The sequence below is a fragment of the Castor canadensis genome, chromosome 2, assembly GCF_047511655.1.
Source record: "Castor canadensis chromosome 2, mCasCan1.hap1v2, whole genome shotgun sequence".
Lineage (NCBI taxonomy): Eukaryota > Metazoa > Chordata > Mammalia > Rodentia > Castoridae > Castor > Castor canadensis.
Genome location: NC_133387.1, coordinates 129,869,324 through 129,896,607, shown reverse-complemented (window position 1 = coordinate 129,896,607; position 27,284 = coordinate 129,869,324). Strand labels below are relative to the sequence as shown.

The 27,284-nt window shown below is 42.3% G+C and overlaps 1 protein-coding gene and 1 long non-coding RNA gene across 5 annotated transcripts in view; both read right to left on the bottom strand.

Moving 5' to 3' along the window:
* Positions 1-458: 458 nt before the first annotated feature.
* LOC141420780 (uncharacterized) lies at positions 459-14,325 on the bottom strand. Its single transcript, XR_012445402.1, has 3 exons — positions 13,511-14,325; positions 13,133-13,234; positions 459-3,485 (listed from the first exon to the last, which is right to left on the bottom strand). It is a non-coding gene; the product is annotated as an uncharacterized lncRNA (long non-coding RNA).
* A 6,915-nt stretch (positions 14,326-21,240) lies between these two features.
* The window catches only part of Spred1 (sprouty related EVH1 domain containing 1), a 73,116-nt gene continuing 67,072 nt past the window's right edge, over positions 21,241-27,284 (bottom strand). For all 4 annotated transcript variants that reach the window (XM_074065633.1, XM_020183593.2, XM_074065632.1 and 1 more), the window contains one exon: positions 21,241-26,158. In XM_074065633.1, the coding sequence (XP_073921734.1) occupies positions 25,511-26,158 (648 nt within the window). In that variant the 3' untranslated portion in view covers positions 21,241-25,510. The remainder of the gene's footprint in view (positions 26,159-27,284) is intronic.

Genomic DNA, 27,284 nt, shown 5'->3' with positions numbered 1-27,284 from the left:
TGGGTATTGAGGGGGTTGGGGGGGAGAGGGAGGGGGCGAAGTGGGTGGTAAGGGAGGGGGTGGGGGAAGGGGGGAGAAATGACCCAAGCCTTGTATGCATATATGAATAATAAAAGAAAAACAAAAAAAGAGAAAAATATATATCAGGGCTATTGAACACAAAAAAATGTAATTAAAACATAAATCCTGCTTAATACTAGACAAAATTAAAGGATATTTGTCATTCCAACATTTCACAAACAACACAGTAAATAAGCACATATCCAGGAAAGATCAAGTGATAAATTCATATACCATCAAATTTAACTAACTAAATTTTACTTCATCCAAGTATCCATAAAAGATTTTTTCCAATTCTGAATAAAATTTATGAAACTTGAAAAAAAAAAAAAACAAATTGGTTGCTTCCAAGTTGTAGCAATTATGAATGGAGCCGCTATAAACATCTGAATGTGGGTTTGCTGTGGGCATATTTTGCCTCTCGTGGATTTCTGTTTTGTGAGGCAAGAGTATGTTTGTTTACTATGGGAGAGACTGCCAATTGTCTTTCAAAGAGGCCCTACAATTTTGTAATGTCAGTAGCAGTGATGATGGTTCCTATACCACCACACCCTTGCCAGCTCTACTTGGCCTTGTCTTTGTTCTGCGTTTGACCACTGTAAATAAGTGTGTGGGGTGTCCCGCTGCTATTCTAATTTGCCCCTGTCTGGTGACACGGTGTGAAGCATCTTCTTTGGTGTGAGGTCTGTTAAGGTCTTTGGCTCATTTTTTATTGGATTGATTTCTTGTTGAGTTTTCAGAGCTCTTTGTATATTTTTTGGATAATAGTCATTTATCAGATATGTCTTTTCAAATATTGTCTTTTCATTCTCTTGACAGTGATTTTTCACAGAGCACAATTTTTAAAATTTTACTGAAGTTCAGCTTATCAGTTCTTTCTTCCATGGATCACACCTTTGGTATTGCATCAAGAAAAGCAACTGATACACAGGTGACACGCAGGAATTTCAGGTGTTTGGGTTCTTGGTCCTCTCTGAGACTGAAAGCACAGGCAAACTCGAGCAGCAGAGGTCAGAAAGATTTTATTTGTAGAAAAGAGAAGAGAAGGTCTGTAGGGGGTATGCAGTGGGGCCCAGAAACCAGTGGCCCCATGAGTCAGGTTGGAATTTAGGTTTTATATAGCCTTTTTTTAATGTCTGGGGCAAACAGACATTTCCTGGGAAGGAGAAGTGTCTCTCTGGCTAATTGTAACCTTTTGGGACCTCCTGCAGTCTGTCCTTCATAACCACCAAACCTAAGGTCATCTAGACCATCAACTCTGCTATCTTTTAGGAGTTTTATAATTTTGTTTTTTACTTTTAGGTCTATGGTCTGTTTTTAGTTAATTTTTATGAACAGTATTTGTGTCTACATTGTTTTTTACACTTGGGTATCCAGTTGTTTTGATCCTTTATTAAAAATCAGTTGACTTTATTTGTTGGAGGGAAGTCTAGTTCTGGATTGTCTAATCCATTCAATTGTGTTTATTCTTTCACCCATACCAAACTGTGAGAAATATGCTCACCTGTCCAAATTCAAAGAATGGACTCAGAGACACGTGGAGCACAGTGAAAGTGAGACTAATGGCGACTTTGCAAGGTGAGTGCCTGAGGAGAGACCCCAAAAGCTGTTACAATACAAGCATTATATTGTCTAGTGTTAAGTCCCTCCCCCGGTTCCTCATTGGCTGAGTATTATGGGGTTTACATTCTTTTCACCAATGTCACCTAATTCCTATTGGGTTATTTGAAATATGCTCTTGGGATTGGTCAGATTTTAGAGGCGGGCTTTAGGTGGTTATCTGCCTTTGTGGTGGGAAAGTCTCCATGTGATAGGTGCTTTCTGGCACATAACCCCATCCACTTCAGTTCCCTTATCAGTCGCCCCTCCCCAACATCCACAAGCTGATAAACAAGGGTTAAACGCCTTGGAAACGGACCAGTCTGACTTTATTTCGAACACATACTATCCTGACTACAGAAGCTGTTATGTCTTGAGATCGGTTAGTGGCAGTTCATTCCCCCTTCAATACTGTGTGGACTGTCCTGGATCTTTTGTTCCATGTAAACTTTAGAATTGGTTTGTTCATATCCACAAAATAACTTGCTATGTTGGTTGGGATTGTTCTGAATCCTTAGTCCAAGTGAAAAAACTGACAACTTGACAACACTGAGGCTTCCTGTCCACGAACGTGGAATACCGCTCCACTCATTTGACTCCCTTCCTCAGTTTTGCAGTTTTCCTCATACAGATCTTGTGCATGTCCTTTTATAAAAAAGAATTACTTATTATTTCACACGAGGGGGCGCTATTGCAAACGTTACTTTGTTTTTATTTTCAAAGTTCTACTTGTTCTTTATTGAAATACAGGAACGTGATTGTCTTTTACATATTCATTCCATATCCTCCAGCATTGCTATGATCACTTATTTGTTCCAGGAGAGTTTCTGTTTATTGTTGATTCTTTGGGATTTCTGTAAAGAGCCACAGTGTAAATATTTTGGGCTTTGCAGACCAGTTACTGTTGCAATTACTAAATTCTGCTATTATAGCAGAAAAGCAGCCATATGCGATATGTTAAGAAATGAGTGTGCATCTGTTCCAATAAAACTTTATGTACTAATTCCATTTTTAGTACATTATTACTGAATGTATGTCTGAATGTATTTGCAGGTGGCATGTGGACTGGATTTGTTTGATCCATGTGCTCTGATCTAATTTGCCAGACTCGTGGTGGGGAAGAGCTGAACTCTCCAGACTCCAATTCCTGCCCTCTTTTCACTTGCCTAAATGACAAACAAAACAAAAACTCTGCACATCTCCACACTAGTTGACTCATACTCACCAACGAGGACTCAGAAGAAAGAAAAATACCACGACTAATCACAGCCCCTTATCCCCAACACACACACCCATTGCTCACATAGGGGTCTGGTGGCATCCTCGAATCACTTTCTCCTGGAACATAGTGCCATTATAAATGGCACATTCTAACTGTCAATCAGCCTGAGCTCCACATGAAGTTGAAAAGGGAAAAGGGAGGAAAAATATTTCTGGGAAACTCTGTTCCAAAGAACATGTGGCCCTGACAATTGTTTCTAAGTAAATCTTTCAGTTTATAAATACTTCAGAAAAAAAAGTTAGCGTTAATAATTAACTTGGTAATAGATTAACTAACCAAAATAAATAAGGTGCAATATCTCCTTGGTTCTTTGCTAAAACTCAGTTTCCCAGTAAGGGCAGCTCTAAATCCAGGTCGGCGTACAAATGACTATCTAACGACTGCAAGGTGAACAGTAGTGGCCAGATTGAGGTGGACGCCGGAATTCAAAGCACTACCAATCCGGTGGTACTTACCATTTTTTTCTTTGCTGGTGTGTCCAGCCTGAACTTGATGTGGTCTTGAAAAACTGGGGCGTGGGCATCAGCTTCAGAGAAATCCAGCCCTGGCTCCAGAATAGAAAACGGAACTCCCAACTCAAAGCACAAGCAGAAGTCTCACTTCCTTTTTTGTTTTTCCCTCTCTCCATTCTTCTGCATCTTGCAATCCCATGGCCCCAGTGATAGTGGCCGTAATTCACCAGGAGCCAAAGTGATGGAGAAGGGATTCAGCCTCACCAATCCAGGAACTGGGATCCCAGATCCCTCTCCCTCTCCCTTCCTCCTTTGTTCCCTAGGTTCTCTCATTCTCAGTCTCTCTCTCTTTCCTCCCAGACCCCTTCTTTTTCCAAGATCTCTCTTTCTCTCTCCTCCCTCCCTCCTCCTCCCCCACTTCCTTTCACCACTTTGCCCTATGGATGGCAGAATGGGGGTAACAAAAGCCTCAGCATTCTGGCAGAGGATCAAAGTGGAGAACCCAAGAACGAGAAATGACTGAAAACTTGCAGAGAAGCAAGCATGGGGTAGTGGCCCCCTAAAGTTTTCTGGAAATGACAGGGCTAACCCTAGCTGTGCACATGTGGACTATGAACCAATGGTAGCCAGTTACCGAGGCTGACCACTGGGTGGTGTGCACGTGACTGAGTGGGCAGACAGGACTACAGAGAAACAGCAGGAGGGACTTTGCCAGTTACAAAACTGGGCTGCACCCTGATGGAGCATCAATCCCTATAGCTGTTAAAATTCCTAACGCTCTGCCAAAAAGCATTTGAAGTATCCTTGGGTAATTTTTAAATAGAATGGACAATGGTGAGCTGGTGGATCTCAAAGGTCCTGGTGCAAAGCCTCAGGAGTGACTCCAGCTAACCTAGCAGAAAGAGTATGACTGGAACTTCATTCCCTGCCTTACAGGTCTGTCAAGAAGGGCAAAGAGCCAGGGCTGGGAAGGTGATGTGGCAGAAGTACCCAGCTAGGACTCCTCACTGGCCTCGCCACTTCACCACTCCTGTGCTGTCTGCCAGGAGACAGGGACAGGGAGATTTCAGAGGCACTGGCTTTCATAGGGGTTTCCCACAGTGGCCATGGGGAAATGGCTGTAAAGTGGAGGGGTGCTCAGCTGTCAAGTGGCAAAAGGAAACAAAATCCTACTGTCAGCCCTGGGCACAGATGGGAGAGCTGGGGTGTATGAGATGTCTCTAATTCCCCGAGTTCACACACCTTCCCCAGGACTCACACTCTGGTCCTAACTACCGCCAGGTGGCTGGGAAGGCTCTGGCCCCCAGGAGGGAAACCTGGTACCAGCTGTAAATAAAGATAAGTAGATGAATCATGCAGGAACTCCACTGCTCTGCAATGCAAAGGACAGCTAACCCTGCTGGGTGTTTTTGTTTTGTTTTGTTTTGTTTTTTTAACAGTCTGACTTTCTTTTGTCTTTGAAATAAAAACACTGATATTTTTTTTCTTTAGTGTATGCTCCGGCCTCTGCTACATTCCCTAAGCAGCAGCAGTCAAAGTTCGATCATATACTCACCAGCTAATATTGAAGTGTTCCTCCTAATATTTGCATTCTTATATATACTTCGCTACTTACACATAGTGTGCTTTCTAAGTAACATCCAAAAAAGAAAAAAAGAGATAAAATACTTTAAAATAAACTTTGCTAAAACAGTAAAAACAATCACTGTTTGTTTCATTTTAAAATGTGTAATATGAGGAAGTCACAGAATAGGCTTTAAGCGCCTGGTCCTAATTCAGCTTATTTTTATACTTGATGTTAATCACTGCTGTAATTAGAAAAACGTCACAAAGATACTTGAGCCCAAATGAAACAAGTTATCTCTGGCTATGCTTACTAAACCACAGCTCTTATTTCTTTAAATCTCAATGACCAATTAGGCAAAGAGTTTCAGGAGACAGGGTAGAGGGGAGAACTGGGTTAGAGAGATTTCTCTCCTACTGTTCAGCAAATACATAGAAGATGCTACATTTTCATATTTTTAGAAAGTAGCTTGGAAGACTCACTGGATCTTTCTTTCAGCTAGAAACATTTAAATAGAGTTAGCTGTTGTGCAGATGGGAGAATTTATAAATGCTAACCTGATACCATTGGCAACAATGAAATTGTAAACTGGTGCAAATGTCTTACACTCACTTCTTTGCAAATTTGACCCTCCTTAGCACAAATTTCTTTAAAAGCTGGTTCCTAGCCGATCACCGGTGGCTCAAGCCTGTCATCCTAGCTACTTGGGAGGCTGAACTCAGGAGAATAGAAGTTGGAAACCCAGGAAAATAGTTGGTGAGATCCTGTCTCAGAAATAACCAGAGCAAAGTGGGCTGGAGGTTTGGCTCAAGCAGTAGAGCACCTGCTTTGCAAGCGTGAAGCCCTGAGTTCAAACCAAAGACCCACCAAAAAAAAAAAAAAAACTGGTTTCTGTCTTACTTAAAACTCACTGTTAAACTTCACCTTGAGTGAATAGATAGATCCAGGATGTTTTTAATCCTCTCCAAGGGAGCATGCACTATCAGTAAGTATAAGGCATGAGAGAAAATAGAAAATTTGGTGCAAGTCATCTTTCACCAAAACAAAAAATTCGGACTTCATCTTTCTCTTTCAATGGAGTTTTGCATCCTGTTTGGTGGACTGGGCTGTGTCAAAAGTATTTTCCTATGCAAGACTTTTACAGAAATGAAACCAAAACGAAAAATCTAGTCCATTTAAAAGTACTGGAGAGGAAGGAGGTAAGGAATTGTGTGTAAAAGCAGGGCTGCTCTAGATTAAGTGCCACAGCCCAGCTGCCTTCCTTTGACAGCAATTGCCAGTCAAAACCTAACGCTGAAAGGCTGAACGAGCTTTCACAGGACAAGGGGAACACAAATCACAGGAGGCTTGGGGAAATATTTTAGGCACTAAAGTCTAGGATAAGGTGAGTTAAAGTACATCACTCTTCTCAAAGACTTCAAAGTTAGCTTCAGATCCTTTCAATCTCCATTTGAATTAAGGTGGCCCGCAGCTGCTATGACCTCTAGTTTAGACACCTGCTTATGCAAAAAGCGGATCTTCTTGGAGGAGGGTCATACAACCCAGAGCGTGAGAATATTTCCTCAGCATCAAGATCTCAGAGCAGAACGATTAGGCACAAGTGAACATCAGGAAAAAGAAAACACATGATAGATACAAATGCACAAGGAATCCAAACAGTAAGTTATTACAGATGAACTTAAAACATGCATGATCAGTATTTCCAGTAATTAAAAGACAAGTCTGAGAATGTTGGCAGGAAATTAGAAAACATGAAATAATTCAATAAAACTGAAAAAAAAAAAAAGCATAAGTAAAACCTCATGGAGGGACTGGAGGTGTGGCTTGAGTGGTAGAGCGCCTGCCTGGCAAGTGCAAAGCCTTGAGTTCAAACCCCACTACTGCCAAATAAAAAAGAGTCAGAAAGATTTGAATGGGCGAATCTGACAGAAAACAGCTTTAAAAGTTTGTACTCTGGAAGTTCATGAGAAGAAAATATGTAGACTGAAGCTTGAAGAGGTACAAAGAAGACTAAGGGCGTGGCTCAGTGGTACAGCGAGTACGAGGCCCTGAGTTCAAATTCCAGTACCACCAAAAATAAAACAAGATAAAAAGAAAGGGAACACACAGCGTGTGGTAAAAAAACAAAAATAAATTTATAGAATCATAGAGGAGAGCAGAGAGAAAACCAGGGCAGAAGAGACATTTGAAGAGAGAGTGACAGACATGAGGCTACACACACATTCAAGTACTTTGACACAGTTAACTTCTGTGACCCACAAAAGGTCTTTAAACAATGATGACATTTGGGGACAATAGCTTGCCTACACATCATGTGGAAAATAATTTCATCTATGGTGTTGAATTTATTTGGGTCAAAGCAGCCATGCCTTTCAGTGGTTATCTGTGGACAGACGTTCAACACGCACTGGTGCTATTACTGTATCTTTAAACATTGTACAGCAACTCACACAAAAAGTAGGTTTTGTGTATTTTGTTATTAAGTATGCTAGGAAATGTAATAGACTTTCATCTATTAGGACCATGGTATTTGCACTCGACTCAGAGGTCAACAGACTTTTCTGTAAGAGGTCAGGGAACAAATTTGGAACTTGAGGTTCCCTCATGATCTCTGCCATCGCTGCTCACTCTGCCCACACGGTGCAAGAGGCCACAGCAGCTCACTCACGGTGCTGTTCTTGAAGCCTGACCTCCATGCCAGCACAGACACATGGTCTCCCACACGTCCCCACACTGTTCTGTGCACACTTAAGACTTCTCGTTCCCTCCCTGGTGACTTCCCACTTGGCTTCTGTAGGAAACAAACCTGCATTTCTCCCACAGGGGGCCAAATGTTCTAAGAGAAAAAGGCTGCTAGCAACGAGGGGCCCTTAGATGCAAGCAGGGGAAGGGCTGGCCCCAGGCCCTGAACACAAGGGAAAAAGGAAGGGTTTCCAAAAGCTGATTCCCTCACCCTGAAGGAAGGCCTCTGTTGCCTTCCTGGGCTCTGTCACTCCCTCTTGTCCCCTTCATTGCTAGTTCTTGGAGCCAGTGAGTGATGGTTCGTGTACTGTCACCTAGCAACACAGCATTCATAAATAGCCCCAATCATCTGTTCTCCCAAAATGACTAAAACTTCTTTTAAAGACATCAGGAAAAATGCTTAGCTTCCCCAGAGGTAGTGTGAAACAGTCCCTTGTCCCTGTCCTGTCCCCACCTTTCCTCTTCCTCTTCTCCGTTTCACCTCTCAGCCTCTTGTTTATACTTGTACTTTTTTTTTAAATGCATATTTCCCTCTATGGGGTCACATAACAGCTGTTCATGTAAAAGTCTCCCAGTAGTTTTGCAAACTTCATTCAGCTCAAAAACAATTCAAGAGCCAAAAACATTCCTCCTTACTTCTTTATCCCTTACACTTTGGAAGGAATCAAATTAAAAGTTATAGAATACTCAGTCTCAGAATTACCTCTCTATGCAGCTTAAGACTATGCTAAATGTATGGTACTATGAGATAAAAGATTCTTCCTTCTAGTAAAAATTTAAATACATGGTTACAAAAAATGTTGATCGTCCAGGTCTGGTGATACACACCTGTAATTCCAGCACTTGGGAGGCTGAGGCAGGAGGATGGAAAGTTCGAGGCCGTCTTGGACTACATAGTAAGACTCTACCTCAAAGAGGGGGGCAAAGATCCCACCATCTAGACTAATATCTAACAAATCTTAATTCATAAATCCAGCATACATTTTAGAACTTTCTCACTGCTGATAGACCAAACAGCACACAGAACAAACCCTAAGTGCAGAGTTAGACATCGTCATTCCCATAGTTGGAGGTCACGGATGAACAGCTTTTGTATAGAAAGCCAGAAAAATCACGTTTTATACCAGAATTGGTTCTTATGTTCCTGGTTTAAACACGAGGACACATGCCTGTGCTATGTATTTTGTTTTTGTTTTTCATCTGGTTTTCTTGGTGGTAGTGGCAGTTGAACTCAGGTCCTCACTCTTGCTAGGCAGTGGTTCTACCATTTGTCCATGCCTCCAGTTCCTTTCACAATGGTTATTTTTGAGATAGGTCTCACTTAGGCCCAGGCCAGCCTGGACCACAACCTTTCTATTTGTGCTTTCGCATGTAGCTAGGATAACAGATGTGAACCACCATGCCCAGCCCACTGGCTGAGATGAGGTCTCTAGAACTTTTTGCCTAGGCTGGCCTCGAACCGCAATCCTCCCAATCTCTGCCTTCCAAGTAGTCAGAATCACAAGGTTGAGCCACTGCTCCTGGCCTGCCATGCATTTTCGTAAGGAAGACTGGCAGGTCTAGGAAAGACATGAGCCTTATTTTGGCTGTGTGGAATGGAGGGTGTATTGGAGATGTCCGTGTCAGTCAGGATCACGCAGGAAACAGATGCACATTTAAACCGGATTACTGATGAGAGCTAGATGCGGGGACTATCACAAGACACGAGTGAGGAATCCACCCTGGGACAAGCCACAGCACAGGACATTACCATCTCTAGCCCTTAAGGACAAGGGGAGAAAGGGTGGACTGCCCGGAAGGCAGAGAGTGGAGCTGTCAGTGCTGGGGAGGACTGATATCAACAGAGGAAAACATCTAACCCATAATAAGAGAATGCAAAGCCCGCCTCCCACCTATTGCCAACGCCTCCCATTGCACAAACTCAACAGCCATCCACGGGAGCAGAGTGCTAGGTGTACAGCACATGGCCACCTCCTGGGGCACAGAACAGGAAGGAGATGGGGGAAGGGTCTGGCGAGGATGGGGAAGGGTCCAGCCCTACAACCAGGGGAGAGGTTAGAAGGTTCACAATTATGCAAATCTGAGAGTCTGCGGAGAGGTCTAAGCTCAGGAAAACCTGGGTTAGCAAATGGTAATTAGAGCCACGTTTCTGGAGGAAATCACTCTGAGAGGATGGAAGGGCTGAGGCCTGAGCCCTGTGCCTAAGTCAGCAGTTTAGCAAAGGAGCCTGAGAAGGAAACGCTAGTGAATTTGAAATGCCAGAAAGTGGCATCTATTGAGTCGAAAGAAAGGAGGTGTTGGTCCATTGAAGCATCCTTCCTGAAGAGATGTAAGGACGAGAAATACTATGCAAGAATTGGCCATGTCACTGACCAAACAGGGCTTACTCAGGACTTCAGGTACAACAGAAACTCACCTCTTTCTTTCAGTATACTGAGCTGGTGCCTCCCAGATAGTACCTTACTCATTCCACAGCTACCTCAACTTTGTTCCTTTTGTCTTCAGGACTGGGAGCAAGCGTCCTTCCAACCTGGGGACCGTGGGAGGATGTCCTATTCCCACCAGAGTCTCCAATTAGACCCACCTAGGCATGGGGAAGCAGCCTGATCTCACTAATTGCCCTCCGCTCTAGGCGATTATCAAAGTTGACAAAAACAGGTAACTTGGGGTGTTCTGGCCCTTCCTTGTGCCTCAAAGGGCTGGGGAAGAGGAAAGTGCTTAATAGTGTTCATTCTTTATAAGACACTACTGAGCTCTGAGTCTTCGAGGTCCAAGGAATTCAAGTGATGAACAAAAATAAGCATGGTGCCTGCTGGCATGGAAGATACAGTTTATGATTTAAGAAAGTCACACAAATGAGTGTCGAGTGCACGTATGGTGTCGTGAGAAGGCACAACAGTCAGGGAGTCCTGGAAAAGCTTTCCGGAGGACATGGTGCCGGGGTATTGGGGGTGCTGCTTAAAAGGTGAGTAAGAGTTGGTTGGGAGAAAGATGCAGTAGGGCTGTCAGGCCAGGACACTGCATGAGCAAATGTCTTGTGGTGAAAGGGAGCATGGGCTAAGAAACTGAAAGAAAAACAGGGTAGGAGGAGCAGTGAAGGCCAAGGGGGCTGTGGAGTACATGCAGCAGTGTTAAAAGCCTGCATTTGCCCAAGGGCAATGAAAATCCAGGGGAAGGACTGGAGCAGCTTTGAAGTTTGGGAGGGGCCAGAGGAGGTACTGGGCACCCACAGATGTAAGGGGAACAGAGTGATCCAGAAGTCCGGGCAAGAGCCAGTGACAGCTTGGAGCAAGGAGTGGCGCTGGGCAGTGCCTGAGGAGCAGGACAGATTGGGTCCTCTGGGTTTCTGGCTTCTATTCGGGTCAGGTGGTGATGGCTGGTTGTGACAATCACTGACTCACAAAGCAAGGAAGGGGCGGGAGACACAGGAAACACTCCTTCCATACTCTATGTAGACCCTCCTCTTTGGGCTACTGTTGGCACAAATAATCCTTTGTTAAGGAGATAAGAAGGTACTGATTATGGTGTCTGACTCTTTAATATGGGCGGACTTTGCATACAATCCATAAACATTTGCCCAGCATTTTATTTTCACCAAACATCCATCATTCCTCCTACCCAACCTTGTTTACAGCTCTGTGCCTTGACCTCGATCTGATTGTCATGTGTTCTGGGCTCATCGTCAAAAACCTGCAGCTGCTAAACCCATTACGAAATCTTAGGCCTGAGGTTTAAGGGAACATTCGCTCTTCATTACTACCAAACCACCAAGTTTGCTGAGTTCCAAAAAGCTAGCCAGAGGAAAAGCCAAGATTACGGTCAAATAAAGCAAGCACACATCCAACTGACACTCACAAACCCTGACAGCATGATGCTGCTTTCATGTAGGGTTAGGACTTTTTTTTTTTTGGTGATGCAGGAGATCAAACCCAGGGTCTTGCACACAGTAGACAAGTCCTCTCACACCATGCTACACCACCAGCTCCTCATATAGGGTTCTCAAAGAAACGAATTAGAAAGTTTAAGCTTCACCTAAGGTTGCTGTGCAAGTACCTGTTGTGCTAACGTGACACCCCATGTCTGCAGAGTAGCAGCCACTATCAATCAGCAAATGGACTGGACTCATGCAGGCTCTAAAACACAGAAAGGCACAGTGGCCTCATCTCTGTCCTCGTAGTGGGGACTGAGCCACACTGTGCACCAACCCTCCACACTCCCTTGGAGATATCAGAGGGCTTAAGCCAGCAGGTGAATCCGAGAAGCCCGCTGTGGCCCTGAGTTCAAAATCTAGATCCACTAAGACTTTTTTTTTTTTTTTGGTGGCATTGAGGTTTGAACTCAGAGATTCATGTTTAACAGGCAGGCACTCTACTGCTTGAGCTACACTTCCAGCCCTTTTTGCTCTGGTTATTTAGAGACAGGGTCTCACTTTTTGCCCAGGCTGGCCTGTTCAGCTATCCTATTTCATGCTTTTCAGTCACTGGGATGGCAGGTGTATCACCATACCCAGCTTTTTTGCCCAGGCTTTCCTGGCACTGCTATCCCAAGTAGCTAGGAAAACAGCTAAGTACTGCTTTCACTCCATTTTACATACTTTTGTATTTGGTATCTGTTCTTGTTGTTCTGGTTTAAATAATCTTAAATTCTTATTATATAGATCCTCCTTTGAACTGCAAGTTATTTTGCAGTGTGCTTCTAATGCTCCTTATATATCTCCTCCTCATCATCTTTTTGTTCCTTAAGTTCACTGAGATTAGAGATGTGTCTCTACCCAACCCTTTGAAATATACTGAGATTTGTGTTATGGCCCAATATATAGTTGATTTTTGAAATACTACTGTGTCTGAAAATAAAGCATGTGTTACAATTTTGGGATACAATGTATGTTCATTAGATCATGCTTATTAATTAAATAATCCTCCAACAAGATCCACAAAATAAAAACTGGAGATAGGCAAAATAATTTCTTTGCTGACTTTTTCTCTCTAAATCTGCTTGGTCTTTAAGTGTCTATACTTACATATGTAAATCCCTGTTGAACATATCCACTTGGATGTCTAATACTCACCTCAAATGTGATGTGGCTCCCATCTACCCATCCCCAAGACTTGTCCTTCCCCAGGCCTGTCTACATCATCTCTCCAGACTTAAGCTCAAAGACTATACTTTCATTTATTCCCTTCTCCTGCCTTGTTTACCCATCGGGAAGTCCAGTTGATGTCATCTGAAACCTGTGTTTCTTTCATCTGCACTATACTACCCTGATCCAAACAAAATGGCCTTCCCACTTTTGGTTTTGCCTTCTTCCTTATCGATTCTCCATACAGATGCCTGAGTAACTTTTTTAGAATTATAAATAATAAAATGCCACTTCCCACATAAAACCCTTCAATGATTTCCTCTCTTATGAAGAAAAAAATCAAAACTTCTTACCTGGGTTTACAAGGCCTATAGTACATGTCTTCTCTCTCCTGTGTTCATGTGCCTCCTGTCCTGGTCTTCAATCAAGCATAAAGCTTGTTCCCACCTGAGGGCCTGCATTGGACAGGATCGGATAGGTCATGCTGCTGTAGTATATGGCCCCAAATCCCATAAGGCATCCGGTAGAGCCAGGTAGCCCTCCAGAGCTGCTGCTGTCTGTGCAGGACCCTCAAGCAACTCAGGCTGCTTTCAGCCCTGGTGTCCCCTGTTCTCAGTACAGGGCTTGCCTCTGCTTCCTGTAGTGGAAGGGAGCACCAGCAGGTCTGATACCACTCTGGAACTATTCATATCCTTTCTCCATAGCCAGAACTTCTCCATAGCCCCACCTACCTGTAAGATGGTGGGGGAAGTGGAACCGTCCAGTGCGCCCAAAGGAGAGACGAGTCAGATGTGAGTGGGTACCACACCTCTACCACACAGGGGTTTCCCTTTCTGCAATGCACATTCCTTTAACTTTCACCTGGCTGCTCCCTACCGATGTACAGTCCCATCCTGAAAGTCACCTGGTCAGGCTGTCATTGACCACCAGGTATTCTGTTTCAAGTAAAACATTAATGATTTCTATTTAAGTTCCAGTTCTCAGATTTAGTTTTGTTTATTGAACATTCTCTCCTCCATCTAGAATATAAGTCCCATGAAAGTAGGCAACTTATGTTGCTTACTCTGAAACACCCAAATCCTTGCTGAGTAACTTAAACATGTAATCACTCAAAAATGGAAATGTGATTATAGCACACACACACGAAGTGCCTACATCACAGATGGTTATAATCTTCAGGATGAATTGTCACAATGTGACGTCTGAGTATATTCATTCATCTACAGGTATTGGGACTAGGGATACAGCAGGAAACAAGATCTCCAGCTTCACACATTTGTCTTTTCTTGTACTCAGATTTAGATAAAGTCAGGTAAACAATCCAAAACACTGAGCAAATCTCTGCTTCCTCAGCTAGCTCCTCTTTAAAATTTAGAATTTATTAAAGATGGTAGCAGAGTGCTAGTATAAACCATACACTCACTTTCTAGTGTGCTTTTGCAAGCCAAATTGGCATTTCCAAAAAAATGCAGGGAAAGACTTATCCCTTCTATTAATATAGTGCTGGGTTTAGTAACTAAAACAAAAGCAGTAAGACCCAAAGTAACATGGGCTTACCAGGAAGATTTATTTCTTATTCAGCCAAAGACCAATCAAGTCCAGGTTGTCCTCCTCCATCTCATAGCTACACCAGCCAGACATGACCTCCAAAGTTTCTACAGCAGAGCAAAAGAGGCAAAGACACACCTATTCTTAACTGCCTTGCCCAGAATGTGACACACCACTGCCCAAGTAGTCACATGGCCTCAACCCATTCGAAGGGTAAGCTTGGTTGGGGCAGCAGATTCCTCTGATCCTTTCTATCTAGTAACAAAGATTCCCTGATGGACAGAAGTCAGGCTCCAATGAGTCCTCTTCTGGACCAGGTCCCAACTTTGGGCTCTGTCCCTAACTCACTTAAGTTTAGACAAAATCCCCCATCCTTGATATCCAACCCAATTTCTCAGTCTCAGCATTGGTATCTTACCACTCTGACCCATCTTCAGCAACTCTGGCAAGCTGTTTAGATACAACCCTCCTTATCCTTGATGCTTCCTGTAAGTAATTTTACATGCACTGGCCCCCACCCTACTCCTTAGCTCAAATCTCAACTGTCCTTGGATTTAGAGTTGAGCCCAATCACCCTTCCCTACCACAAAGCCCAAACTGCAGCCATCCCTACACCCAATACAATCATCCTGAATAAACTCTGCCTTACCATTTGTTAGCGTTCCATAGCCGTGACCAAAATCTGAGAGAACCTAAAGAGAGGAATTATTTATTTTGGCTCAGTTTCAGAGATTTCAGTCTGCAATCCCTAGCTGTGCTGAGTCAGAGCATCACGGCAGAGAGGGAGCAAAGTTAGTCATCTTGTGAAAGCCAGGAAGTAGGCAGAGGGATCCGGACAACTTACTTCCTTCAGAGAGGCCCCACCTCCTAGACTCTAGAACCTCTGTGTCACCAGCTGTGGGTCAACCCTTCAAAAGATGAGCCTTTTGCGGGGAGGCACTTCATATTAAAACCATGACACCATTTTAACAAGTCTCTGAGTAATTTTTCTTTAATTCCACACCAAAAAACCCACCCAATCCATTCCCAAGGCCAACAGTGTATGGCACCACCTGGTGGCATCCAGCTTAATGTCTTGGGTTTTCCAGTGATCTGTGTATTTCTCTTTGAGACAAGGTTATTCCCCACAGATTTGAATCAAGTCAAATTACTTGCCCGTTCCTCCAACACATCAAAGCAAGAACAGGGTAACTACGATGAAAGCTCTTTTTGAAAAAGAGCAGTAATAGTAGCTACACAGCAGTCAGCACTCCATGGCAGTCCTGGGATCCCCACAGGAGACACCAGGATGGCCTCCTAGCCTCAAGGTAAGAGTTCCTTATATGTTTCTGATTATGAGTAAAATTCCCCTGTCCCTTGTTTTCTGTGGTCTAATACTTTGCCACAGAGAGTGTACTAGTTTTCTGTGGATGCTGTAACAAATTCTGGAGGTCATTAATTTGAAATTAGAATCACTGAGCCCAAATCAAGCTCCCTCTGGAGACTATCAGAGAATCTGTTCTTTGCCTGCTCCAGCTTGTGATGGGTGCCAGCACTAGATGGCTGTGGCCATATCCACATCCCAGTCTTTGTGGCCAGCACCTCCCCATTTGTCTTGCCTTCACATCACGTTCCACCCCCATGTGTTGTCGCTCTCTCTTTCATAAGGACACTCAGGATTAGATTCAGGGTCTATGTGCACAGTACAGAATAATCTACCATTGCAAGAACCTTGGTCACACTGTGGACTATTTTCCAACGTAAGGTGACATTTACAGGTTCTAGGGATTGGCAGCCATTGTTGGGCACCATCATTCAGCCTCCTATACTTCACTACATCTGAAGTGGCCTTTGCAGGCTCTTTTTCTTGCTAGTAGAAGTCCAGTGGTCCAACCATGTCTTATGCCTTGAAGACTGTTTTCCCTGAGTTCTTGTTTTTGATTCCATCTACCTTTATAATTTTCTGAATCGAATTAATTCTTGGGAGACACAGGTAACTGAAAATTAGATAAATCTACTACAAAATAACTTCTTGGTTAAAAACATTATCAGGCATTAGGTTTGCTTTTATTAAAAATTAAGTTGGGAAAATTCAAAGCCTAGGAAAAGAGTCATTCATAGAAAACAGAAGGATTTTAAATACTCAGGAGGTTTGCTCTACTAAGATACACATGGGTGAAACCAATGTCAGCAGGAGTGGAAATGACTGGGCTGGGGTGTAGTTCTGTGGAGTGTCTCTGCTTAGCACGGTCAAGGCTGAGTTCATTCATATCACCAAACTACAAAACACCAACAAAACTCCCCAAAGAGAGATGGCTCTAATCAGGTGCAGATCAAAGTACAGTGAGTAATGGACAGGTGCGCACAAACGCTGAGGACAACAGACTCAAGGTCATACCATCATCAAGAAACAAGTGAAGGTCACTGTTAGCACACTAGGCATCACAAAAACGCGCAGATGCACTCGGACCTTCTGCTTCATCTTCCTTCTAAATTTTCAAAACATAGACTTACCATCTTTTAGTGGCTTTAATACTGATGAGTTACACAAACTGTCCTTAGAAGTTTTAGCATTACTTGAGTGTCATTTGTGGGTAGGATAGGCCAGTAACCAGTGTCAAAGAATGGTAGCCTGAAGGAGTTACAGAAGCGTTCGCAGAGATGAAACCTCGTACTGAGATGGCGTGGTGGGCGTGGTGCACGTGGTGAACGTGGTGAGAACTATTTACATTTAAAACATATTTTTAAATGGAGTCCCTTGAAACATGAGGCAAAAAAAGACTAACTCTTCAACAACTGGGTAAACTATGACTTTTTTTTTTGGCAGCACTGGGGTTTGAACTCAGGGCCTCACTGTTGCTAGGCAGGTACTTTATCACTAAAGCCACTCCACCAGCCCTGTTTTGTGTTGGGTATTTTTGATAGGGTCTTTCGAACTAATTTACCATGCTGGCTTCAAACTGTTATCCTCCTGATCTCTGCTTCCTGAGTAGCTAGGATTACAGTGGTGCCCAGCTGATCATTTCTTAAAATGAGGCAGAGCAGGTCGGGAGCAGGAATCAAGAGTTCTGTTTTTTTAGCCTTATAAAGTTGAAATGCCTATGAGATATCCAAATAAAGATGTCAGTAAGGTCTAAAAGTGGATAACATAATTTTATATGTGTGTGTACACACACACACACACACACACACACTCTCTCTCTCTCTCTCTCTCTCTCTCTCTCCCTCTTAACTCTGAGCGTGGATGAGATCCCCTAAGAGCTCCAGTAAGAGAGGAGGGCTGGTGAAGGTAGAAGCCAACCAGGATAGTTTAGGGCCAAGGAAGCTTACTGAAAAAATGTGTTAAAAGCCACTCAATGAGGTGAAGTGTCAAAAGCATTCATCAGATTTCTAACTACAGGGGAACTGAGGGAGCTGGTTGAGAGCACCCAGCGCAACAAAATCTGAGACCATTATTGGAGTTTCTACTATAAAAAGAAGCCACATAGCCAGATCATGCCATTTCCCTGTTCAGAACCTTGCAGTGGATTTCTATCACATTCAGAAGAAAACCTACATTCCTCACCAGGACCTACACATTTCTATGAGGTCTGACACCCAGGCTGCCTCATTGGCCTCTGTACCACACACACACTCCCTTTTATTTCAAGACTCCTGAATGCCCTTGAACCTGGTTTGCTTTTTGTTAACCTGGATGATTCTTTGCCCACTTGTGTGCATGGAATTCCTTGCCCACTGTATATATAACTGAAACTCCCCTAACATCTATAAGTAGTCAGTCTTACCGGGAGATGTGACCTAGAAAGGGAGACAAGATCAACACCAGGTAGGTTTGTTTTTTTTTTTTTTTAAATCTTGCTTTAGCAAAGAATGACTTATAAAGCACAGGAAGCCTTTTGAAACAGGCTCATCTGATTATAGAACTGTCGATTTCCTCACAATGTATGGCACCAAAATTCCAAAGGCTTCCGATAAGAAGCCTCTTTCTCTCAAACGCGCTCAGGAACCACCACAGTAACCACAGGGAACAAGCTTGAATTACTTAGAACAATGGGTGTCAGGAAAGGCAACAAACTGGAGTTTGTATTTCTTTAAGTTTGTATTCTACGGTTCACCTCGACTCTCACTTCTTTAGCTGGTCCAGGTGCAGCACTGACCTTCCAGTCACCATCATTCAATTCCACAAACCCACTATAAACCATTTTTAACTGTCTAAATCTGGGAATATCTCACTCTAAAGATCGCAACTTCTAAAATCACTGTTTTACTGCAGTATAAAGTGCTTCCATCTTTCAACCATATTTAAAATACAGACCATCTCTCATTAATAAAGACATCCAAGTAGTTCACTGCATACCTGATTCCCATGGTCAGTCATGTGATCACAAGTCAGTCACAGTGACACTGGAGATAGGAGGACACAGACAGATTTGAGAGATACTTGGGAAGTTGAGACCCAGCATAGAAAAGAAAGAAAATGAGGTGATGACCAGGTTTATGGCTAAAGTATCTGGGTGGCAGTGGTACCATCCATAAAGGCAGAGAAGAAAAAAGGGTTTGAGGAATGGACAAAATCATTGGATGAGTTTTGGCCATGCTGAATTTGGTGCCTGCAAGAGGCACTCAAGACAGTTGGGTACACTAGGTGCATGGGCTTGAGGCAGGGTGCGTAAGTGAACGACCTTGTATCTAAACCTTGGACCTCAGCTACATTTATAAAGTAAGGTGTTCCAGATAATCCCTAAGGTGCCCTCTAGCACTGTAACATCAGTGACTCCAACGACTTTATCAGCCATCTTATTATTTTCATTTTATAACTCTGGAGTATCATGTTATCTGTGGGCATTTTATTTTAAAAGCATCTACTAACTAGCTGGGGGCCTGTGGATTCATACAAGTTTTTTTCTTTTATGTTTTCAGGGGTAGTAAAACTCACTGGCCTCCTCTACTGATAAAACTCACAAATTTAAGTCTTCTGGACTTTCTTGGAAGACTTTAAGAATTGTGTGTGTGTTTGTGTGTGTGTGTGTGTGACAGTGAGTGTGTGTGTATCCATCCATACTGTTGAAAAATTCCTTAATTGCTTTTCACAAATTCTTCCACCTACAGATTTAGTAATTTGAAGAGACACTTCCTATAGCAGGAACAAAGAGGAAAGTAACGGAGCACACACAAAAGGGGGTTGTTTGGTAAAGATTTGTGTCATACTAAATTTTAGAAAGAAAACATTTGAACTGGTATCTTGCAATTTGGCAACACAAAATTAGTGACAGAAATGACAGGTGAGCAAATCTCCTTCAATTTTGTGGTCCAGAGACAATTATTTTAATCATTTCAATACTGGATATTTTGAAGTTCTTCCTTATCCTCCTTCCTTCCTGAATGCATTCGCTTCTGGTTGCAATAAATTATTTTGTTAGCAGAACCAGTCATTCCAAGTTTGAGGGAAGAGAGCACTGTGAGAATGGTGACATATTCAAGAAGTAGCCTTGATCATAAACCCAACTCTGCCTCCAAGGGCACACTTTATGTCTTAATGTGACCTAGGAATGACTGGTCACCACTGGGCGTGCACAAAAGGTTCACCTGAGAATATGGTCTTGCTCTGCTTCAGGGGAATTATCCCTGCTTTGGTGAAAAAGCAGGGAAAAAAGCAGGCATTTCCTTCTAAGGAAATGCCACCACTACAACTGGACTGTGTATGTTTTGGGGGCTTCCTGGGGGCAAACATGATGACCTCCTGAAGCACTATTACAATTTTATCCTCCCACCTTTTAAGACTCTCCCCATGCCACATGTGACACAGGGGCCCAGAAATAGAACAAAAGGGAGTAGGAATTAAAAAAAGATCACCTCATAAAACTATTCTGGCTTAAACTCACTTGAAGGATTTGACTATATCATACGGGACACGTCTAGACCTAACACAAGGCATCAGGACTAAAGCATGAGCTTGGGAGCCCAAATGTGGTTTAGACCAGGGGGTCTTAGACCATGAGGTCTCAGGACTACTTCCTAACGACGATGTCCACACCTCTCTTCAGTAAGATGAAGATTAATACTTACAGGTTACCTGAGGATTAAAAGTAATCAAGTGTAAAATACATAATAAAAACAGATAAAGAAGATCTGGAGATGTGGCTCAAGTGGTACAGCGCCTGCCTCAAAAGCATGAAGCCCTGAGTTCAAACCCCAGTACCAAACATACTTACGCACGCACACACCACAAAAAAAACACTGTTTCAACTACAACTTCGTCAGGCTCAAGAATTTCCCTAAGACTCAACCCTTCAGGGCAGTTAGTTTTAGAGGAGTCAACCCTGGCTTTCGCCCCACCAATACCACTGTGACTTACTTTGTTTTTGACACCGTGTTGCTGGCCCAGCAGTAACCGCAGATTCAAGCTCTTTGATGAAAAACCTCTCTACTTACTTGTGGGCATCAACCTGATGTGAAGAACGTAAAGTAAATTTCTGGTAACTACGAACACATAAACTACACTTTGTAATTCATGGCAAGGGGAGCTGAGTTTTCAAACGAAGACAGCTGTAATGTAGAAACCTAAAAGTTATTCTAGTGTTGAGACACACTAAGTCTTCTGACTAGAGAACTGTCTTAATAATTTTTCACTTGTTTGTTTATATTAGAAGTGTCTCTGACTGCAACACACACACACAGAGTCATTTTGAGAACTGCTTGCTACTCCTCTTTAAGGTGGTAATCTAAACTGATAAATAAATCAAGTAACAGACTAAACAAATCTGCATACAAAGAAGAGTAAACAAGCCATGAACTTAGTTAAAAAGATGCCTTTAAGGAATAAAATTTTTAAAAAAACTGTTAAGAAGCTTCCATTTTTACTACTGTGTTTTCACCCAGTAATTCTCTCTTATTTAGTAACTTGATACACTTTTAAAAGAGTAAGAAAAAGTCCTTTTATATTTCATGATGGGTTTAATCAGGTAATTCCAGGGCAGTAAAATCGTTCCAACAAATTCTTATGATATTATCTGATACGTCCAATTACATGAGTATGATGTAACAAAAACCGTTACAAACTTATATGCATATTTACATCACATACTCAGAACGACCACGCCAGCAACTATCGGATGAGACACGTTAGGACATGAGTTAAACAACTTTTCGTTGCTTGTGAGAAAGAATGCAGTCAAGCTCTTTATGGAAACAATGTACAAGTGAGGCACTTTGGAGGTCAAGGGCACAGAAAGTAAATGACACTGCACACCGGAAATGTTCACAAAAATTGTGTCTCTGTCATACAAAGCCTTTTCAACTAGATTACGCTTGAAAAATTTCAAAACAACGTATGCAATTTAAGAACCTTTCAGGAACAATGGTTAACAAACATCAATGAACCCAGGTTTTACAACCACCTGGCTGCTAAGCAAACAGTACCTTGAAGCCCTTTTTTGTTCTTCTTTTGGTTTATCTAAATCACCTCCAGTTGTGTTTCTTTTTCTAAAAAAAAGAAAAATATTTCTTAATGTTTGACTCACCACAAAACACCGTATGGTGCTATTGTCACGACTTGTAGACATTTTAAGTGCAACAGTAATGCAAGTTTCTAGTGCTTTTTCCTTTAGACTTAGAAATGTGTTCAAGGGTGACAACAATACTTAGTGAAGAATCTGGTTTGTTTTTTGTTTGTTTACAGTTAATGAAAGTTTCTAAAATGTTATATAGAAAATGTTATCACTCACTTAATGCACCTTTGGGCTACAATTAAAAAGTACATTTCAATAAAGAAAGAGCCTTGAAATTCTGTGCATTGTGTGAACTCTGGATACGTAAGTGTATATTAAGAAATATCTCTGCACCACTCAATTCAGGGGGAAGAGGAGAGGAAAAAGAAAACTCACGACTCACCAAGCTATCAAATGGCACTGTACCCATGGGTTGAAAGTGCACTTGCATTATTTCAGAAGCTCACTGTAGGCACTGCTGAATAACCAATGGAAATAGGTAGTTCAAGGTTTCCCCTTTAAACTTTAACCCCTGCCCCATCGTCTCACAAATACACACACCTCTCTAAAGTTGTCATAATAAAATACAAGTGACTAACTTTATTATTTTTTTAAATTCTCCCTGACTGGCAACAGGAGGCAAAACAAGAACACCATTTTGGGAATGGCTTGTGAGTTAAAGGAACTGGTTCTGTAAATGCCTCCATGTATCCATTAGGTTTGATTGCCAGTTCCAAGTATCAATAAATATTTTAAAACAGGAAATGTAAGAAAAAAGTGCTTAAACTCTTTCAGCGACCAACAAAATGCAATAGGGAAGGGAATCATTTTCCATTTCCTTTGAGATACTTCTCACCCCTGGATTCCCGGGGAGAAGGTGGGCACCACCTGAATAGCCCTTTGATGGTAGCAGTGATAAACCCTGTTGGATCTGGACATCCCCCAGCAGGTGGCGCTGAAGCTCCACGTGTACACTTCCGAAATTAAGTGAACCAACCCCCTTCCAAGCCAGGAGAATGTCCTTTGAGAACTAGCAGTTGCAGCACACAAGCTCATCAGGCCAAATTAGTTTTTGTCATGCCATTTAAATGATTTCAATTTTAATATTTCACCGTTTTGTTGAGCCATTTGTTTATAATTCAGACAAAAAGAGAAAAGTCTTATAGGAAATGCCAAATGGCAGTGCCAAAACTGTGTCCAGAGAACCAAGGAAGTGTTCCTGAACACAGCTGAGAATCCGAGGGCTAAATTACCCATCTGTCTTCCCACGGGAATGCTGTTACTCAAGAGAGAATCTCCACACAGGGGTTCAGGTACCATGTGGTCAGTTAGCTTTCTTGACTGATTTGGAAACTGGGTATGGTAATTATCCAAGGTGAAATAAAAGCCATTTCATAGCCATAGTTTTTAATGAAGAAACTTGTTTTAAATTGTAAAGGAAAATGGGAATGGACGGCAAAATCTTAGCAGCAAAGTGGTTAAACAAACTGAAAATATTAATGCACAAACATTACAATATTAAAGCATAAATGCTGCATATAAAATACAGTACAGAACCAGAGCTGCACTATGCCGAATAGTGCTTAACAGAAGAAACGGCTGATCTTGTTCTTCCCCAAGTATGTACACAGCTTTCCACAGCATTTTCCCATGTCACCAGCAAGTTATTTTCTTCAGTTGTTCACACCTTGCTCAAACCTGAATTATAAACTCAGCACTTACAAATGTGGATATTCATCCACAAGGAGAACCAGTACTTCCATTTCACTAATAAAAAGGAATCTTGAAAGTTAACGCCTGTTCTAGACATCAGGCTTTGCTGAAAGCCTCAGGATGGAGCTGATCAGGCCAGCAGTGCTCAGATAGCTAAACAGGGAAAATGAGACTGAGAGCTGCTGCCATCCTGTCCTGTTGTGGATTTAGTTCATCCAACTGATTTTTAGTACAAAACTAGAAATAACCTCTTCTTCATAACATCTATAGTTATCAATATATTTTTCTTCTTTTCAATGTGAAATAATACTTCAAGATGACCTATATACACAATGCTGTCAGTTCAAGCTGTCATATAAATATAAATGCTTTCTTTAAAAAAAAGTATTTTACAGACAGTGTTATATACAATCGTTCAGTTTGATGTGGGGCAAAAGAAGAAAGCTAGCACAAGCTTAAGTGTGATGCACAAAGCGAATGACACAGATGACATTTCAAATCTGCAGAAGATGAACTTCAAATGGTAGCGTGATTTTAATTTCTATCACCTCTGAAATTTTGAGCCATTTGAAAAAGTAAAAAGCATACTTCTCAACTTTATCCTTCTAAGGGGATATTCTTAAAGAATCCCTTACTGGTTAGAGTTTTAATGTAACAGTTAAAGAGAAGGAGAGAGACAGACAATTTGACCCCAAAGTACTTCAAACAGTTTGCTGGGACATGTATCCTGCCTGCTTGTAAATCAGTAAATTACACAATCACTAATATGCACGGTCAGCAGAAGAAAGAAGTCTCTATGTACAGGATAGCCATTCACGATGCTGAGTCAAACACCTTCCTCAGATAGCTTAGTGTACATTTTAACACAAATTCGTTTTGCTTTTGGCCAAAGTCAAAACAAAATAGAATGTATCACTGAGAAACTCATTCCTGTCTTGTGAATAGTAAGTGCTGAGGGTTAAGCTAAAGACTTGAATGACCCAGCTGGACATGCAGCTTGGCGGACACACAGAAGGCAAGGCAGGAGGACTCAGCTTCTCACCAGCCGTCCAGCTGCGCCTTTTGCCTTTGAAGCATTTGTAAATGCAATGTAAGTTTTCGAAGGCAGAAACTCTGAAAGAAAACAACTTGCTGGTTGAATACCACAAAAGACAAATTAAAAAAAAACCCTCACCTTTTTCTATGTTTATTCAGTCTCTTTATATAAAAATAAGTGTTACGTTCCCATCAAAACATTAGACAATTACATCTGTGCTTTAAAAAAAAGTTGGTCACTCAAGGCTACTAGAGTATTTTTAAGGATTTCAGATTACCAGAATGTACAGATATAACTCAATATAAACTGTAGCCAAAGAGAAATGAGGATGAAATATCAAACCATTCACATGGAATAAAAGTTATTAACTAGATGAGTTAAATATTCAAAGTGTGTGGAATGTGGCAGTAGATAGGTCTATCTACTTTGGAACTAGGAAGGGCAAGAAAAGTTTAATATGCAATAATTCGTACCTTACATTTAGTTAAATATAAACATTTGTTATTTATACATAAAACTGCTTTCAGAAAACAACAAATGGTTTAGTTGCACTTCTTTTACCTCTTACAATCCCTGTGTTAACTTGTCTTAGACTGAAGTCAACGTCCCCTAGGGCACTTTTTAGTTCTCGTCCTAATGAATTCAAACCCCCAATGCATAAATATACAAAAATGCCAAATATTAATCCCTTTTAGTTGGATCATATTTTATGCTGACTTTTATCGTCAATAATCAGAAATGATTTCCTTCTGCAAATACCCTACAACCTGTAACAAGACACGCCATGCACCAAGGGAAAAGTCAGGCATGGCTAGCTTCTGTGAAATGCCAAGAACTGGCGAGTTCTGCCTCTTCCACGTGTGGCCCCAGTGACACCAGGCAAGACTCCATACTGCTTGCCAAAGCTCCCAGCAACCCCAGTCAGCTAATCCTGGAAAGATATGAAGCTCATCTAGCACTGGGTCGTTTCACCCAGCAGCTTTGTGCTTCCCACCACAGCACCCACACGCCTCCCCACAGCGATGGCACACCGTCAAAGGGACATAGCAGCACATACATGGCACGATGAAAGACAAGGCTACCAGGGCTAACCATCGTAAGCAGAACTTGTCATCACTAGTGTCACATGAACAGGGGTCAGAAAAATCTCCCTCCGAGTCTGACATACAGTGGTACAGCATGCTCTCTGCACAGAGCATGCAGCTCACATGATGGATGCACCTCTTGATGGGGTCTGGGGCGTCCTGACACTTCCCCCGGCCATTCTCCTCGTGATTAAACCTCTCCTGGCAGTACACGCAGCGAGAACGTTCCCCATCCTCTTTTCTTCGTTTTGACTTCAATTTTAATGGGGCAGGCTGGGTCTTAAATACCACAGAGTCTTTCAGTGAACTTAACTTAGCCTCTTCCTCACAAGGGTAGAGATAGTCTGGTTTTTTACTGCCTGGCTTAGAAAACTGAGGAGTGGAGTCAGTATCATCTCTCTCCAAATCACTCTTCCACATGTCAGGGTGTCTATAGTCCGCATACCGGCGTATTAAGATATCACGAGGATTTATTCTGACAATCTCATCCTCATCTTGAAAGCTGACATGTCTGATTGATTTCAAAGGGACCTAAAAAAGCAAGAAATGAAAACCCCAGTAAGCATCAACACTAAACCGTGACATTTTGTGTGTCAGCCTGGTGGAGCAACACAGCCGAAGTATTTATTCAGAGGTTATTCTGGATCTTTCTGTGGTGTGTTTTTTGGATGAGATCAACATTTCAGTGGTGGCCTAGGAGTGGAGCACAGTATCTTCCACGGTGGCCCTCACACAATCAGTTGAAGACCTTATTAGAATAGACTGAATTCCCCAGAGCAACACAAAGTTCTGCCTGCAGGCTGCCTTTACCAACTTTTCTCTGGTAAGCCTTGGGGCTTACCATGTAGACTGTGGGATTACCTCCACCACCACCATGAGCCAGTCCCTTAAAATAGAAGAACTCTTAGTTACACTCCTGGCTCCACTTCTCTGGAGAACCTGGACAAATAAGAATTTGGTACCAAGAAGAGGAGTGTCACTATACCCAGAATCTTACAAAAGTGGTTGAGACTTTGGAAGTGGGTAACTGGTAGAGGATGGAGGAGTTTTAAGGTGCATTTTATAAAGAAACTTGAAGAGCCGGCTGGTAGAAATGTGGACTTTAAAGGTCTCACTGGTGAGCCTCAGATGGAAGCAAATGTTCTGCTGACACTGGCAATCCTTGCTGTAATGCAGCAAAGACCTGGATGGACTGTGCTCGAGTGCACTCAGAAAGAGGGCCTTGTGGGTGCTCAACATGGGTGCTCAGCAAAGGAGAACGCTAAGCAAAGTGCTGGAAAAGGTGTGGCTTAGTTTCTCTTTGTTGCTTACAGTAACATGAAAGAATAGAGAGAGAAGTTGAATTGTTAAGCAAAACAAAACCAGAATTTGAAATTTTGGAAAATTCTCAGTCTAACCATATTACAAATATGACAAAGTGTGTTCTGGAGACCACCAGGGGGTAGTTGTGCAATCCTAAGACAATGTGATATTCTGTCAACAGGGACTTTATAAGGGACCAGAGGCAGGATGAAATAGAGAAAGACAGTGGACATCTGGGACTCTCAGGCTGTGCTGCAAACACATATTATCCTTCAAGAAGAAGGTGACCCTGAAGGCAGGGCTAACTCCTTGCTTCAGAGGCCCTGGAGGGCAGAGTCAAAGAAGATTCATCTCA